At 64.9% G+C, this 15,635-nt stretch overlaps 2 protein-coding genes across 2 annotated transcripts; both read right to left on the bottom strand.

Moving 5' to 3' along the window:
• Positions 1-10: 10 nt before the first annotated feature.
• On the bottom strand, positions 11-8,567 carry LOC103816905 (cadherin-1). Its single transcript, XM_050978832.1, has 16 exons — positions 8,416-8,567; positions 8,199-8,313; positions 4,874-5,103; positions 4,642-4,773; positions 4,391-4,546; positions 4,173-4,317; positions 3,885-4,057; positions 3,372-3,500; positions 3,083-3,268; positions 2,759-3,003; positions 2,511-2,653; positions 2,185-2,412; positions 1,476-1,697; positions 1,259-1,389; positions 1,021-1,164; positions 11-945 (listed from the first exon to the last, which is right to left on the bottom strand). The coding sequence occupies exons 1-16, from the start codon at positions 8,470-8,472 to the stop codon at positions 733-735; spliced, it is 2,649 nt and encodes an 882-aa protein (XP_050834789.1). The 5' UTR covers positions 8,473-8,567; the 3' UTR covers positions 11-732.
• A 969-nt stretch (positions 8,568-9,536) lies between these two features.
• LOC103816904 (B-cadherin-like) lies at positions 9,537-15,410 on the bottom strand. Its single transcript, XM_050978831.1, has 15 exons — positions 15,227-15,410; positions 13,320-13,510; positions 13,134-13,244; positions 12,884-13,039; positions 12,665-12,809; positions 12,393-12,568; positions 12,182-12,310; positions 11,919-12,104; positions 11,588-11,832; positions 11,362-11,504; positions 10,807-11,031; positions 10,482-10,700; positions 10,262-10,392; positions 10,041-10,184; positions 9,537-9,965 (listed from the first exon to the last, which is right to left on the bottom strand). Exons 1-15 carry the CDS (start codon positions 15,366-15,368, stop codon positions 9,753-9,755), a joined length of 2,556 nt encoding a protein of 851 aa, XP_050834788.1. The 5' UTR covers positions 15,369-15,410; the 3' UTR covers positions 9,537-9,752.
• Positions 15,411-15,635: the final 225 nt, after the last annotated feature.

Here is a 15,635-nt window from a genome sequence, read left to right as displayed (position 1 = left end):
AGAAAAGTGGTTTGGTTTTCTTAAAACAATTTATTATTTCAATTTTATATAAAAACCATGCAATCAACACTTGGCCACTGCTGGTTTCCCAGCTCGCATCAGACCCTTTTCCCATGATAAAAAATACAAACCGTGACGACAGCTAAACACAAGAGGTCAGGATTTTCTGAAAGCCCTTTGATTTTGGAAAGCACCTTTCAATGACTGCATGCTAATTACACCTGGCACAACATAGGAGAAATCAAACCATAATCTGGGGTACAGAAAAATAGAAATCTGCCTGTACATACTGTAGTAAATACAATTCCCTGTGATGGTGCATCTTTGGTCTGTATTGATCGAGTGCCTCATTGCACTTCTCCATCACTAGGTTCATGATCTGAGCCTGTGTGGGGCTGGCAGCATGAGGTATTTTGGAGAGCGCCAGAGAAACCCTTTTTCCCCTCATGGAAAAGGGAAGAAGGACCCAATCCTGCCCCCCACAGCTGGGAGCACCTCAGTTCCAGGATAGGGAATGGACTAAACTGTCCCTAAATGCCCAGGAGCCAAGGGGGCCAGGAAACACCCAGACTACCCCCAAACCCCCCATCCCCAGTGAGCCTGAGTTTTTCTCAGTGAGGGAAAACATGGCCCCAGGGTTCAGGAGGGGTTGGAGGGGTTTGGCCACCCCGGACAGAGACCGACGTGTGTCCAGAGGGGTGAAATGAGGTGGCAGCAGCGGGCTGGGGGTCCCTAATCGTCCTCCTCGCCGCCGCCGTAGAGCTCGGCCAGCTTGCGGAAGCGGCCGCCCCAGTCGTTGAGGTAGTCGTAGTCCTGGTCGCCGTCGGAGGCGGAGGAGTTGAGGGAGCTGAGCGAGGTGGCCTCCGAGCCGCTGCCCTCGTAGTCGAACACCAGCAGCGAGTCGTAGGGGGGGGCCGTGGGGTCCGTGTCGGCCGCCTTCAGGTTCTGGGGGAACAGAGGGGTCAGCACCTGTGTCCCCCCTGTGCTGTCACCCCCTGGGCTCTCCAGGTCAGGACTCACCTCGTCGATGAAGTTGCCGATCTCGTCGGGGTTGGCGGGGCGGGGCCGGTACTGGGGGGCCGCCATGAGCGGGGGGGCCACGTCATTGCGGATCACCTCGGGCCGGGCGTCCAGCCCCCGGTGCAGCTGGCTCAGGTCGTAGTCCTGGGGGGACAGGAAGAGTCAGGGCTCGAGGGACAGCCATGGGCGCCGCCACCATCACTTGGTGGGCAGGGTCCAGCAAGCACAGCCATCCCACCTGGTCCTCCTCGCCACCGCCCTCCTCATCATAGTGGTACACATTGTCCCTCATGTCATCCTCGGGTGGAAGCAGTGGTTCCTTCACCACCTTCCTCCTCCTCACGAAGAGCAGCAGCAGCAGCAGCAGGACTGCAGGCACAGGGAGGGGGTGTCAGGGCAGCAGGGAGGGGGTGACCCGCTCTCTGTCCCTCCCATCCCTGTCCCCGGGTACTCACTGAGCAGCGCCAGGATGCCCCCCAGGATGCCCAGGATAGCGGGCACACCCATGCCACCGGAGATGTACGCTCTGCGCTCGCAGTTCTTGGCTGGCCCCTCACAGCTGCACACTTGGGCTCGCACTGGTGTGATCTGATCCTTGCCTTGCGCATCTATCAGCTTCAGGAAGATGCTGTACTCGCCTGGCTCCAGCTCCTTCTTCATGTTCAGCTTCACCTCATCTTGGTGAACCACAGAAGCATTTGGGTTGGAAAAGGTCTCCAACATTATTGAGTCCAGCCATCCCCCACCAAAGGCCACCACTGACTCATTTCCACAAGTGCCACATTTACACAGCTCTTAAATCCCTCTAGGGATGGGGACTCCACCACTGCCCTGGGCAGCCTCTTCCAATGCCTGAGCACCTTTTTCATGAATGAATTTTCCCCAGTATCTCTCCTGGCTCAACTTGAAGTTTTTTCCCCTTGTTCTGTATCTTAGGATCAGATCCTGACCCTCACCTGACTGCACCCTCCTGCCACTAAGTTGTGGAGAGTGAGAAGGTTCCACCTGAGCCTCCCCAGCTCCCTCAGCCATTCCTGGTGCTCCAGCCCCTTTCCCAGTTCTGCTCTGGGAACACCCTTGGCACTGGCAGAGGACTTTGCCCCATGGCAGGTCCCCAACCTAGTGCTCATTGCAGGGCCCAGCACCAGAGCAGGTGGCACCCACCTGGTTCCATCATACTGGCAGTCCAGTTGCTGCCAGAGCCGTGCATCAGCTCTGCCTTGAAGGGGTAGGTGTTGGGGGGCAGGTCCTTGTCGATGATCTTCAGCACCTGCTCCTCAGGCTGCCGGTTGCAGATGTCGAAGCTCCGGGGCTCTGGCACAGGCCCGTTGTCATTGGCATCCTGAAGCACGAGGAGCAGTGTCCCCGTGCCGGTGGCGTAGGTTGGTGACCCTGTGGGACTAGAAGTCAGCGAGGCACCCAGGGAGGGGCCTGCACCCCATGTGAGGGACATGGAGATGGGCACGGGGGCAGCAGCTGGCCACCCTCACCGTTGTCCACGGCCAGGATGATGGCCTTGTAGGTGCTGTTGATGGCATGTGCTGACTCCCGGTCCAGTGGCTGGGCTGCCGTGACGATGCCGTTCTCAGGGTCAATGGCCAACCACCCTGCAGGGTCACTGCCCATGCGATACCTGGGGGCAGCCAGGGGTCAGAAGGGGGAGAGGAAGGGGCACACGGTGCAGCGCAGCCCCTCAGACATCCCAGCGCAGCCCACGCCACCATCACCCTCCACTCACGTGATTTTCTGTCTCTGGTCCTTGTCGGGGTCCTGGGCTGTGTAGGAGGTGACCTGGTATCCCACTGGCACATCCTCCATCACCTCCACCTGCTTGACTGGGGGTATGAAGATCGGGGCTTCATTCACGTCCCTCACCACCACCAGGACATTGGCTGTGGCAGGATTCAGGGTCACAGTGAAGGGGACCTCGTTCTCCACTGACACCACGAGCTTGTACCGGTTCTGGGTCTCATAATCCAGGCCCTGGGGGTGGGAGAGAAGCCAGGTAGTGCCAGCAGGGAGTCAGCTGGTGCTGAGGCAGCCACGCAGCAGCAGGACCCACCTTGGCAGTTTTCAGGAGCCCATCGTTCGTTTTGGGGTCAGTGGTGATCTCAAAGTTGCCCTGTGGGTCCCCGCTCCGGATGTGGTACACGGCGCGCCAGGCCGGGGAGCCTGGCAGGTCCTGATCTGTCACATGCAGCCGGGCCACCACCACCCCCACCTCGTTCTCGTCCACTGACACCTCATACTGCAAGATGGGACAGGGACAGTCACCTGTGTGGCCCCAGGCACCCAGGTGGGAGCTTGTGCCACGATGCCTGGGGAGGGCAGCGGCTGGGGCTGGGTGGTACCATGGCGGGGTCGAAGACGGGAGGGTTGTCATTGGCATCAGTGACTCTAATGATGGCAGTGGCAGTGTTGGTCAGGCCAGTGCCTTCCTGGTCTGCAGCTTGGATGATCAGCGTGTAGTTGGGAGTGGTCTGCAGAGCAAAATCATCCCCATTAGGGTTGGGGTGGGGACTCAGGTGTTCCCCTCCTCCAGGCATCACCTGCCTGCTCCTCCACCCTTCTCCAGCCTTGCTGTTTCTTGCTGGCACAGAGGCAGCTGATGTCCCAGCTGCCCACCCAAGGGGCTGGCACTGTACCCACTCCAGGGCTCAGCAAGGCTGGGGGTTCCTGGAGGGTCCCCAGCATAGCTCCTGGTGGGCTTAAGGCTTTAGACACCCCTACAGCCAGGGACAGTGACCCAAGGGTGCCACATCCCAAAACCAGATGGACCCCAGGACTGCAGTATCCCTTTTTTCCCATGGCACATCCCACTGTGCGGTAACCCAGGTTCCCTTGGGCTGTGGCAAGGTGCCCACCTCCCGGTCCAGTCCTGTGCCAATGACACTGATGATGCCATTCTCCTTGTTGATGGTGAACATCTGCTGTGGACCCTTGGGCTCCTCGCTGAGGATGGAGTAGCCAATGATGCCATTGTTCACATTGATCGCATCATCTGCATCCGTAGCGTTCACCGTCATCACAGATGTGCCTGGACATGGGGACAAGCCAGGGAGGTTTTAATGATGGGACAGGATCCACCGGACACCCTGGCACTGCTCGTGCTCAGGGCTCTGTGTGGTCCCAGCTCAGAGTCCCCCACGTACCCGGCTTTGCGTTCTCCTCAATGTAGCCAACAAAGACTTGCTGGGTGAAGACGGGCCGGTTGTCGTTCTGGTCCGTGACGGTGATGATGATCTCCATGGGGTCTTCCACGGGCTGCCCGTTGGCCGACACGGCGTGGGAGTAGAGCTGCAAGGACACAGTCAGTGTGTGTGCAGTGCCCAGGACTGTCCCATCCTGCCACAGATGCCCCCTCACTCACCACATATTTATCCTTCTCCTCCCGGTCCAGGGGTTTTGTCACCTCCAGCCACCCCGTCTCCCGCTCGATGATGAAGACACCCACGGGGATGGTGTCCGCTCCCTGCCCCGTGATGCTGTAGAAAACCTTGGTCTCCTTGTCCTTGTTGGATTTGATCTGGCAGCAAGGCAGGAAGAGGAGGGTGAGACGTGTCCCAAACCCCCAGGGATCCCTCTGGACCCTGCCTGGTTGGTCCCTGTGGGGACACCAACCTGCACCAGCTTCTTGGGGAAGGGCCCCCGCTCGTTCTCAGGGCAGTTGATGGGGGGGATGACCCAGTCCCTCTTCTGCCGCCGGAGGCCGTGTCCGTGCTCCGGGAAGATCAGCATGTCTGGTACTATGCCCTGTTGGGACAGTGGCTCTGCTCAGGGCCAGCACCTTGCTGAGCCCTCTGCACCAGGGGCAGGGGCTGCCGTGACCCCAGGGAGTGGGTCTGTGCTTTACCTGCTGCATCCGCTCGTGGTGTCGGTGCTGGTGCCGCCGCTGGCGCAGGGTCACCTTGGCTGAATGCTTCTTGCCCATGGTGTCCCAGGTGTACACAGCAAAGGTGATCTCCCGCTGCTGGAGCTGCAGGGGCCGGCTGGCAGTGACAATGCCATCCCTGCTCACCCTGAAGCGTGTGTCATCCGGGAGGAAGGCGGCACGGTGCGACTCGCCACAGTCCACAAAGCTCACTGGGGACAGGGGACCGAGTGGCAGAGGGTTCTGGGGACACGGGCACACACAGCCCAGCCCCGCCCCAGCAGCCGGGGGTGTGGGGTCACAGCAGTGGTGGGGATGCTCCACACACAGTGACACATGCCCTGCCAGGATTCCATCCTGGGCACAACACACAGTGCATCCCTGCCCTGGCTTTGGTTCAGAATGGGACATGGCAGGACCTACCGTGCCACAGGATCCCTGCCAGACAGTGACAATGGGGTAAGTGGCACCTGTCACAGCATGTTCCAGTCCCCAGCACCATGTATGGCATGGCACCAGGCACAGCACATTCCCATATAGAGATGTATCCCTGTGGCACAGCATGTCCCCAGACATGGGATGTCAACACCACTATGCCCATGCTGCTCCAGCAGCTTTTCCGATACAAACAAGGGCAGCAGTCATCCACCCGCACTGGCACCCAGTGCCCTGGCAGCCAGGCCCCTCAACCTGCCCAGGTATCTCCGAGACCCCCAACCCCAGGGACAGCGGGCAGGCGGGGGCCCGGTGTGACTAGCTGGGCGCAGCAGAGCTGGGCCGCCACGAGGCAGCGGTCAGCGGGCATCACATGAGCCGTGCCGGGCTCCCGAACAAACACACCCTTTGTCTGGGGGAGAGATGTTGGAGCCAGCGGCACCCAGGCTCCGCAGCCAGCGCTGCGTCCACCGCCCCGGCGTGACCCGCGCCTCGGCAAGGGGCCGTGCCGGGGTGGGCGGGCGGCAGCGCCGAACGGAACGGAACGGGGCCCGAGGGTTACGTCAGCCCACGAGCAGCCCAGGAATCCGGGGTGGCTGTGGCATGGAGGGGGGAGCAATCGCTGCCCCCCTGCCCACCACGGTGCCCCCGACCCGGCCCAGGAGGAGCCGCCGGCGCGATGCCAGCCCCGCTCAGCCCCACGGCGGGACCCCCGGCCAGGGCTGGCGGAGCCGGTGGGGCCGGCTGGGCAGGAACGTGCCGGGGCAGGCGGGGAAGGAGAGGCAGCCGCGGGCGCAGCCGCCGTGCTCGGCCCTGGCCCGGGGGTTGAAGCGAGGGGCGGCAGGGGCCCCCAGCCCCACATTGGATGCAAAGAGTGCTCAAGGCTCAGCCCGCACTGGGTTCGAGGAGAGTGCTCAGAACCTGCTCCCTCCTTCCCTCTCTCCCCCTTTCCAACTCCCCCCCTTCCCACCTGGCTGTGCACAACCTGTTTTTCCAGCTTGGCTGAAGGAGAGCTGGCCCCAGCCCTCCTCTCCCCGGGGCTGGGAGCTGGGGGGGTGGAGGGGGGGCCCTCCCCTGGGAATGATGGGGGTGGGAGAAAAGGAGAGCTCAGAGAGTCTTACAGGGGGATCCCCCCATCAGTTCCCCACCACCACCTGCAGGACACTGGGACAACTAGACTGCTACAACCAGGCTGCCAAACAGGGTGTGGGGCTGAGACCCTACATAGGGGATCAGGGCAGCTCCCCAAAGCCACCTCATGTCCTGTGAGGTCTCAGTGGGACCGAGCACAGGAAGAGCAGGGTGTCCTCATCCCTGCAGTGCCACCACCCCGCATGTTGCGCACGTGCAGCTGTGCCAGGGCAGGGGGCTCACCCCGGGTGAAGGTGCTGTGGGTGACACATCCCACTGACGTCACCCCAGTTTCGCTGTGACTTCAGACTCTCGAGGTTTCTCCACCCAGGACTGACGGGCACTGTCCCAGCCCCCACCACATCCCCAGCATCCCCGAGCCCCCCGAGCCGCGGAGCAGAGCCCCGGTGACGCCGCAGCCCCACGCAGGTGTTGTTGTTCGCCGCCCCGGCGCCGTGCGGGGCCTGTCTGGGCCTGTTGGAGGGAAAACATCGTGCTCAACTCATCCAGCTAATTACAGGCCGGCTTGTCAGCCTTGCCACAAGCTGTGGGGTGCTCTGCGGCCCAGCGTGGCCTGGCATCCACCAGGCTCGGCCACCCCACGGCTGGCATTGCCGTGTCACAGCTGTGAATCACTGGGTGCCACACAGGCCTCAAGGGCAGATGGTCCCTTCTTTCCTCCCACGCCCTGACTGTGCCCGGAACCCAGACTGAAATTGCTGGGGCTGGCACAGAGGATTTCCAGCAGGTCTCAGTGCTGCGGGGAAGTCAGCAGGGCTGCCCGTCACCCTGGTATCAGGCCCATCCCTGATGGACATCGGATTGTGCAGTTAATGATTAACCACAAGGCAAACAAACACAATTCCTGGGGTAGGGGCAGGATCCGATTCCTGGCTCTCCCAGGCAAAGCCGTTACAGAGCTGAGGATGTTTGGGAGCCTTGGTGCAGCACTGGGTGCTCAGTAGCCCTCAGCCCTGTGCCCACCCAGCCACCCTTGCACCCACACTGTGGTGCCAGCACCACTCTCAGCCATGAACTGGTGCACATGGTGACAGCCACTGCACATAGCCCCAGAGCCCATGGAGTCCCTTTTGGGAGCCCCAGCACATGGGTCCCCAGTGCCCCCTTGCCACACCAGAACAGGGCTTTAGTGCCAACATAGTGGGACACCAATGTCCCCAAAAGCCCAGGGAGCCCATCCTGGTGCCCGTCCCCACGCCAAGAGCTGCCCTGGGGGCTCACACAGTGGGTCCAAAGGGGGTCTCACCCTGGTGAACCCAGGGTGCCAGGTGAGGCACGGGGCAGGGCAGGCGCCTGCGTGCCCCACACCCCAGCCTGCCGGCCCCAACAGGTCTGCGGTGCCTGAGTCAGCGCCGCCCGCGCCGGCGCACCCCGGGGAGCGGCTGCCGCTGCCCCCGCGCCCGGCCCGCCGTGCCAGGACCCCGACTGCTGCTTGAGCTGGGGCTGGCAGTGCCCTGAGTGCAGCCCCACCGCTGCGTATGGACACACCAGGCTCTGTGCTCCATGCCACCTGCCACCACAGCAAGCCTGTCCCCACCGCCATAGCGCCATCCCCACTGCCACAGCACTGTCCCCACACCCGTGGCCACGCCAGCACCACTGGGGCACGGAGCCAGGTCTTTATGTCCCCCACTGCCCACACACCCCCCTGTACCCATAGTCCCGTCCCCATCGTCATAGCCCCCCTGTCCTCCATTGCCGGTTGTCCCCGTGTCCTTACCCCGTCCCAGGGCCCGTCCCGCCGCCACGCTGTCCCGCGGCACCGTCAGGGCGAAGGTCTCGGCGGCGAAGCCGGGCTGGCACGACGCTGCCTGCTGGCACAGCCGCTGCCCACTCTGCCCGGAGAGAGACGTTAGCACCGGGCAGGGTCCCGAGCGAGGTCCCGCGGCCCCGGGCAGGGTCTCGGCGGGGTCCCGCCGCCCCATTCCGTGGCTCACCTGGAGCAGGAGCAAGAGGAGGCAGAGCGGGACCGAGCCACCCGCCCGCCGCCCCATGGCCGGAGCCACTGCCGGTTGGTGCCGGAGGGATCGGGCGCTGCCGCCGCGGAGTCGCAGGTGCGTCCGGTCCCCTCCCGATCCCTCCTCGCAGGTGCCGACCCCGCCGAGAACCGCCCCGTCCCGCCCCGACGGGAGGCGGTCCCGCCCCGCCCGCACCCGGAACGCCGGTATTCCCGGTACCTCCGACGCCCGGTATCCCGAAACCCCCCAGGGTACCGGTACGGTACTTCTCCCACGGTCCCCGGTACCGTGGTACCCCCAGTACCCCACCAGCCCCCGGTACCCTCAATACCCCTGGTGCTCTGCCCGTCCCGGGTACCCCGGCCCCCCCGGCTCCCCCGGCTCCCCGTGCCTCGGATATTCCCAGCCCCAACCACACAGCCCTCGAGCTTTTCATGCCTCTCCTGTCCAGGGCAGTGGGAGCAGGGGTGTTGGGGGGTGACAGGAGCCAGATGCACCCCAGGGTGCCCCCACACCACAGCCCCAGACCCCAGCTCTGCAGCAGAGGGCAGACATTGTACCCAGGGACCCCTCAGGCAGGAAGGGCCCCTCAGGATGTGCAGTCCCCTATACCACTCTGTCCCAAAGCACAGCACAGCTGGGGGTGACCCTAGGGAAGGGGACCCCAGTACCATCAGCTGTCCCCATGCCATGTGTCAGGAGCTGATCCTGGAGCCAGTGGGAGACTCCCAGAGCTTGGGGTCCTGCCAGGGCCAGAGGCTGCTCTGTCCACCCCTGCCAGCACCTGTGGTCATCTCAGGGGGTTGGGGTGGCAGCAGGGCTCTGGCTGCCCAGGACAGGAGAGATTTAGCACCAGGAATGCCCAATGCCACCAGTGTCACTCCCATGGACAGACTGGCAGTCAGCGCCCTGCCCGTGCCCATCAGCACCCCCTGGGGACAAAGACACCCGAGGGCGGCATGGGCACTGCCCCTGCATGGGTGACACTGCAGCTGTTCCACACTGCAGTGGGCAAGGGGGAACAGGGCTGGGAAGGGGTCACTGCAGGGCTGGGGGCAGTGCCGATCTCCAGGGCACAAAGTGACACAGAGCCTGGAACATCTAAAAAAAACAAATCCTTTATTAAAACTGACCCAGCTCCCATCCCCTTGTCCGCAGCATCACACGCCATCATTCCATACCTTAAAAAATAGATAATAACCACAAAAACGCAGGCGAGGAGGTGAGGGGGCTGCGCTGGGGTGGGGGGCACGGTAGGGGGACCCCCAAGGCACAAAAGCAGCAATAAGGCAGGGACAGCAGCGGGCTGGGGGTCCCTAATCGTCCTCCTCGCCGCCGCCGTAAAGCTCGGCCAGCTTGCGGAAGCGGCCGCCCCAGTCGTTGAGGTAGTCGTAGTCCTGGTCGCCGTCGGAGGCGGAGGAGTTGAGGGAGCTGAGCGAGGTGGCCTCCGAGCCGCCGCCCTCGTAGTCGAACACCAGCAGCGAGTCGTAGGGGGGGGCCGTGGGGTCCGTGTCTGCCGCCTTCAGGTTCTGGGGAAACAGAGGGGTCAGCACCTGTGTCCCCCCTGTGCTGTCACCCCCTGGGCTCTCCAGGTCAGGACTCACCTCGTCGATGAAGGTGCCAATGTCGTCAGGGTTGGCGGGGCGGGGCCGGTACTGGGGGGCTGGCAGGAGGGTGGGGGCCACGTCATTGCGGATCACCTCGGGCCGGGCGTCCAGCCCCCGGTGCAGCTGGCTCAGGTCGTAGTTCTGGGGACACACACACACGGAGAGGGGCAGAGTCAGACAGCCAACACTGTCACCAGGCCCCTGACCCCCACACCCACCTGGTCCTCCTCGCCGCCACCCTCTTCCCCATAGTAGAAGATGTTGTCCCTTGTGTCATCTTCAGGCAGCAGCAGCGGCTCCTTCGTCACCTTCCTCCTCCTCATGAAGAGCAGCAGCAGCAGCAGGATGACTGGGGGGAAGAGTGCCATCAGCAGGGACATGTGTCCCCCAGTGTGTCCCGAGCTGGGCTATCCCCACAGCCCCAGGAGCCCCACTCACGTAGCAGGGCCAGTAGCGCGCCCAGGGTGGCGAGGACGAAGGGCAGGGCAGTGACAGGCTGGGACCTCTGGGGACAGCCCTGGGCCTGCCCCTCGCAGGCGCAGACCCGTGCGGTGACAATGGTCACTTGGGCTCTGCCCGGCTGGTCCAGCAGCCGCAGGTACACGCTGTAGGTGTCCGGCTCCAGCGGTGCCACCAGCTGCAGTGTCACTGTGTCACCTACGTGAGATTGGGGCTCACAGACAACGCACCAGCAATGCAGCCATGGCACAGCTGCCTCTGCCGAGGAGCCCCCGTATCATGTTCAGCCCCCCTGCAATAATACCTGTGTCCCCCACCTCCACAGCCCAGCTGTCCCCCGAGCCGTGGGTGAGCTCGGCACGGAAGGGGCCGGTGTTGGGGGGCAGGTCCCGGTCGGTGATGGTGAGGAGCTGGGGCTGGGGACTGCGCTGGCAGACAGTGATGTCCCGTGGCTCAGCCTCGGGGCCGTTGTCGTTCACATCCAGCAGAGTGAGCAGTAGCGTGCCAGTGCCCGTGGCCGGCGGAGAGCCTGGTGGGAACAATTGTGGAGGGGGGACCCCAAACCCAGGACTCTCATGGGGACATGGGTGACTGAGCAGGCATGGGGACAGGGGGAGCCTCAAAACCAAGACTTTCCCAGGGACAGAGACTCTCTGGGCAAGGATGGGAACAGCGAGGAGTGATGCTGGAGGGGGCACTCCCAAACCCAGGATCCTCAGGCAGCTGGGGTGCTCCGGGCAGGGGTGGGGCCAGGCAGCCCCCGCACTGCTCCATGCTGGCGCTGGGATGTGTTTCCCGGTGATGGCAGCACATGCCCCTCACGCGGGAGGGGGAACAAGGGCCCTTTCATGTCCCTCACCATCATCCACGGCCAGCAGCACAGCCATGTAGGTGCTGTTCTTGACGAAAGGGGACTCACGGTCCAGGTGGTCCCGTGCGGTCACCAGGCCATTCTCGGGGTGCACGGCCAGCCAGCCCGCCGGGTCGTGCCCCACCAGGTACCTGGGGGACACAGGGGAGCCGGTGCTGTGGCGAGGGGCAGCGGAGACTCCCCAAACCTCCACTCCAACTCTGTCCCTGCTCACTTGATCCTCTGGCCCTGTGCCTTGTCAGGGTCCTGGGCTGTGCAGGCTGTGAGGGTCTGCCCCGGGGGCACATCCTCTGACACCGTGGCCAGCTGCACCGGCGGCATGAACACTGGGGGCTCATTGACATCCTCCACAGTGACTGTCACCGTAGCAGTGGCCATCGGCAGCTTCACGATGAAGGGGACCTCGTTGGCCACTGCCACGTGGAGCACGAACTGCTGCTTGGCCTCATAGTCCAGACCCTGGGAGAGGGGGAGACACAGGCAGTGAGAGTGGGACAGGCAGGATTCCACCTGGGCAGCACTGGGTGACAGGGGGTGACACAGACCTTGGCAGTGCGCAGGATGCCCTCGTTGGTGGCAGGGTCGGTGGTGATGGCAAAGGCACCCCCGTCGTTGCCACGCAGGATGGAGTAGACGGCTCGCCAGGCCGGTGTGCCGGGCTCGTCCAGGTCGGTGACAGCCAGCCGGGCCACCTCCCGCCCTGCCGCGTTCTCCGGCACGGCCGCCTCGTACTGTGGGTCAGGGGCACTGTCAGCACCCCGGCCCAGCGGGGCCAGGGAGTCACACACAGCAGGGGGGCCCACATTACCGTTTTGGGGTCAAACTCGGGGGCGTTGTCATTGACATCAGCGATCTCGATGACGGCCAGCGCAGTGGTGGTCAGTCCCTCCCCATCCAGGTCAGCTGCCTGCACGGTCAGTGTGTACTCCCGCACGCGCTGTGGTGGACAGACGGACAGACACCATGTCAGCCCGTGACTGGGGCTGGGGACCCCTGCCCCACGGTGCTGCAGAGCCCACCTCCCGGTCAAGGCCGCTGGCAATCACGCTGAGGGTGCCAGTGGCCCGGTTGACAGTGAACATTTGGGGATGGGGCTCCCGTGGCTCCTGGCTGAGGATGGAGTAGGCAATGACACCGTTGTAGGTCTCCACTGCATCGTCCGCATCCGTGGCTGTCACCTGCATGACGGAGGTGCCTGGGGGTGTGGATGTGCAGGTGACTGGGATGCTGGGGGGCACAGTGCCAACATGGCTGGTGGGATGCAGAGCTTCCCCAAGGCACGGGGTCCTACCTGGCAGAGCTCCCTCTGGCACAGAGCCCCTGAACACCTCCTGCGTGAACTGGGGCTTGTTGTCATTCTGGTCTGTCACCGTCACGATGATCTCCATCGGCTCCTCCACTGGCTTCCCGTTCTCGGACACGGCGTGGGAGAAGAGCTGCGGGGTGGGGTGTGAGTGGGGGGCTTGGCAGAGCACCCCAACACCCCCATGGTGTCCAGGCAGGGACCTACGTGGTACTTGTCAATGTGCTCACGGTCCAGCGGCTGCGTCACTTTCATCCAGCCCGACTCCTTCTCAATGGTGAAGATGCCCTCGGGGGGGGCATCTGCTCCCTGCCCTGTGATGCTGTAGAAGATCTTGGTGTCTCTGTCCCGGTTGGATTTGATCTGGGAGGAGACACAGACCAAGGAGATGGGTTCAGGGTCCTCCAGCACCCAGCTCCATGCCCAAAGCACCTGCCCAGACTGACCAGTGTCATACCTGAACCAGCTTTTTGGGGAAGGGGCCTCTCTCATTTTCAGGAACCTTGATGGGGGGGATCACCCAGTCTCTCTTCTGCCTCCTGAGAGCAGCTCGAGCCCTGGGCAGCTCCTGTGGGGTGAGGGGTGAGTGAGGGCACAGCTGGCTGGGGGAGCAGGGGGTGGAGGATATGCGGTGCAGCGTTACCTGGGGCCTGCTCTCTGTGAGAATTGGGGCAGGGTCTGGCTGGCCAGCGGCATACCGGGGAGAACCGGCATCTCGGGGGGGCACGGCGAGCGCCCTGCCCACCCCGGGCAGCCGCACGGGGCCCCCGTCCTCCCGCACCTCGACATCGGGCTCCTCCGTCCTGTATGGCCCCGTGCAGCCTCTGGAGCTCCCTGCGAGGGTGAGGGGTCAGGGGGATGGGGGGGGACCTCTCCCCCGACACCCCCGAGCCGCAACCACCAGCGCCAGGAGCCTGCGATCCCCCAGAGTCCCGAGGCGGAGTGAGAAGAGGGGGAGAGGGCACCAGGAGCGGGGCAGGGAACGCCGGGCGCCGTACGGGAGCGCAGTGGAAGTTTCGGTGGAAGTTTCGGCTTTGTTTCGCAGATGATGGGAAATTCCTGGGCGGGCAGAGCCCTGCCCCAGCCCCCTCCCGGTGTGTCACCCCCTCGGGGCTCCCAACCCCCCGTGGCCAGATCATTGGGCACTGAATCTCCCTCCCCCGCCTCCCACGCTGCATCCCTCGTGCTGGACACAGCCCCGGCTCCGCACCCCCCGGGGGAAGGATTAGAGGATTAGCGGAGCTGAGCCAGCTCCGGGCGGCCGAGCGGCCCCGGGCGCGGCTGGGGGGGCTGCGGAAGGCGTGGAATAGGGCAGGGAGAGAGGTGCCCCACGGCTGCTCTACACCGGAGGGACCGAGCCCGAGGGCGACGGTGGGGCCATGTGGGGAGCAGCAACCGTGCCCCGAGGGCAGCACCGGAGCCCCTCCCAGTCGCGATAGCCGCGATAAGGGACTTTAATGGGGCGTCAGTCATCCGGCAAAGCGGGACATGAGGAGACCGGGGAAGCCCCCAACCCTCGTCATGGGGAGCCCCCAGCCCCGCTCCCCAGCTGTGGCGCAGGTTGCTGTTCCCTCAGAAGGGCCAGGCGGCACAGGGGGTACCCCAACCTGTCCTCAGGGGCCCCTCCGTGGAGGGCCCATAGGGCACCGTGCCCGCTGGGTGCCGAGGAGCCGCACGGTCGCTGCCGGGGCCGTGAGCTGCCCACGGAGGGGGTCGCGGTGACATGGCCAGACCCCCCTGTGCCCACAGCAGGGGCCTGGCAGCGCCCACCTCTAGTTCTGGCAGGCTTAGCTGATGGAAAAGGGATGTGAAACGGGATGTGGTGTCCACAGCAGACAGAGGTCGAGGCCCCTCCCTGGCACTTACCGCCAAGGAGAGCTTTTAGTGCTCCCGCGGCCATTAGACGAGCGCTGGCTCCGGCCGCGTTCCCGGGCAGCCCCAGTCCCCCGGGAGCCGCCGAGAGACGAGGGCAACGGGCCCGGGCCGAGCGTCGGCAGCGGGCCAAGAGCTGGCAGCAGCAAGACCCTGCCCAGCCTCGGGCCAGCCAGAGCCCGCACCCCATGGCCGGAGAAGGGGGACCCTGGGGCACCCAGCCCCATTGCCAGCCCGGCGCCGGCCGCCCACCCTGCGGGGACCCAGCGCTGCTCGCAGCGGGCGCCCCAGGGCTGGGCCAAAGGCGCTGGCATCAGCCGCCACCAGCCCAGGGAGACCAGTTGGGCACCGCCAGCCCCGCGGGGCACAGCCAGCCCCACGGCCGAGCCCCACAGCCCGGGGGAAGCACAGCCCTAGTCCACAGGAGCGCAGGCAGCCCCATGGCGCAGCCCCTCACCCGGGGACCCCCGCCAGCCGCACAGCCGGGCACCGCGAGGTCCTCCCGAAAAGCAACGGCCCCACAACCGAAGGCAAAGGGATCCTGATCCCAGCAGTGAGGGAGGCCCTGCCGCCCCCCCGGTGCTCGGAGCCCCGATCCCGGTCCCGATCTCGGCCCCAGCCCGTCCCCGAGGTGTTCCGGGGGTCCCGGTGCCGCCGCGCCCCGACGGTGCGAGTTACCTGGGGCGGGGAGCGGCCCACGGCGCAGCCCCGGGAGGACGCACGGCGGGGCCGGGGAGAAGGCGGCCGCCGGCAGGAGCGGGGAGAGGAGGAGGAGGATGAAGATGGAGAGCGGGCAGAGCCCGGAGCGCGGCCCCCGCATGGCCCGTCCGTTGCTGCTGCCGCCGCCGCCGCTCCGGTCGCCGCCCGCCGCGTCCCGCCCCGTCCCGCCCCGCAACGCCCCAGGTGAGGCGGCGGCCGCGCAGGTACCGCCCCGCCCCGGAGAGCGGCCCCAGCACGGCCCAGGCATCCCCCCGCAATGCCCTGGACCTCTCCATTACCCCCGGGACCCTCCTACCGGGGGTTCACCCCCTACAACACCCCCGGCAATCTCCGTTACACAGTGGTGCTCCTCTGGAAACCTCCGGCA

Source organism: Serinus canaria, chromosome 11 (assembly GCF_022539315.1).
Source record: "Serinus canaria isolate serCan28SL12 chromosome 11, serCan2020, whole genome shotgun sequence".
Taxonomy (NCBI): domain Eukaryota; kingdom Metazoa; phylum Chordata; class Aves; order Passeriformes; family Fringillidae; genus Serinus; species Serinus canaria.
Note: the sequence above shows the minus strand (reverse complement) of the source record. Positions and strands in the feature narration are given on the sequence as shown.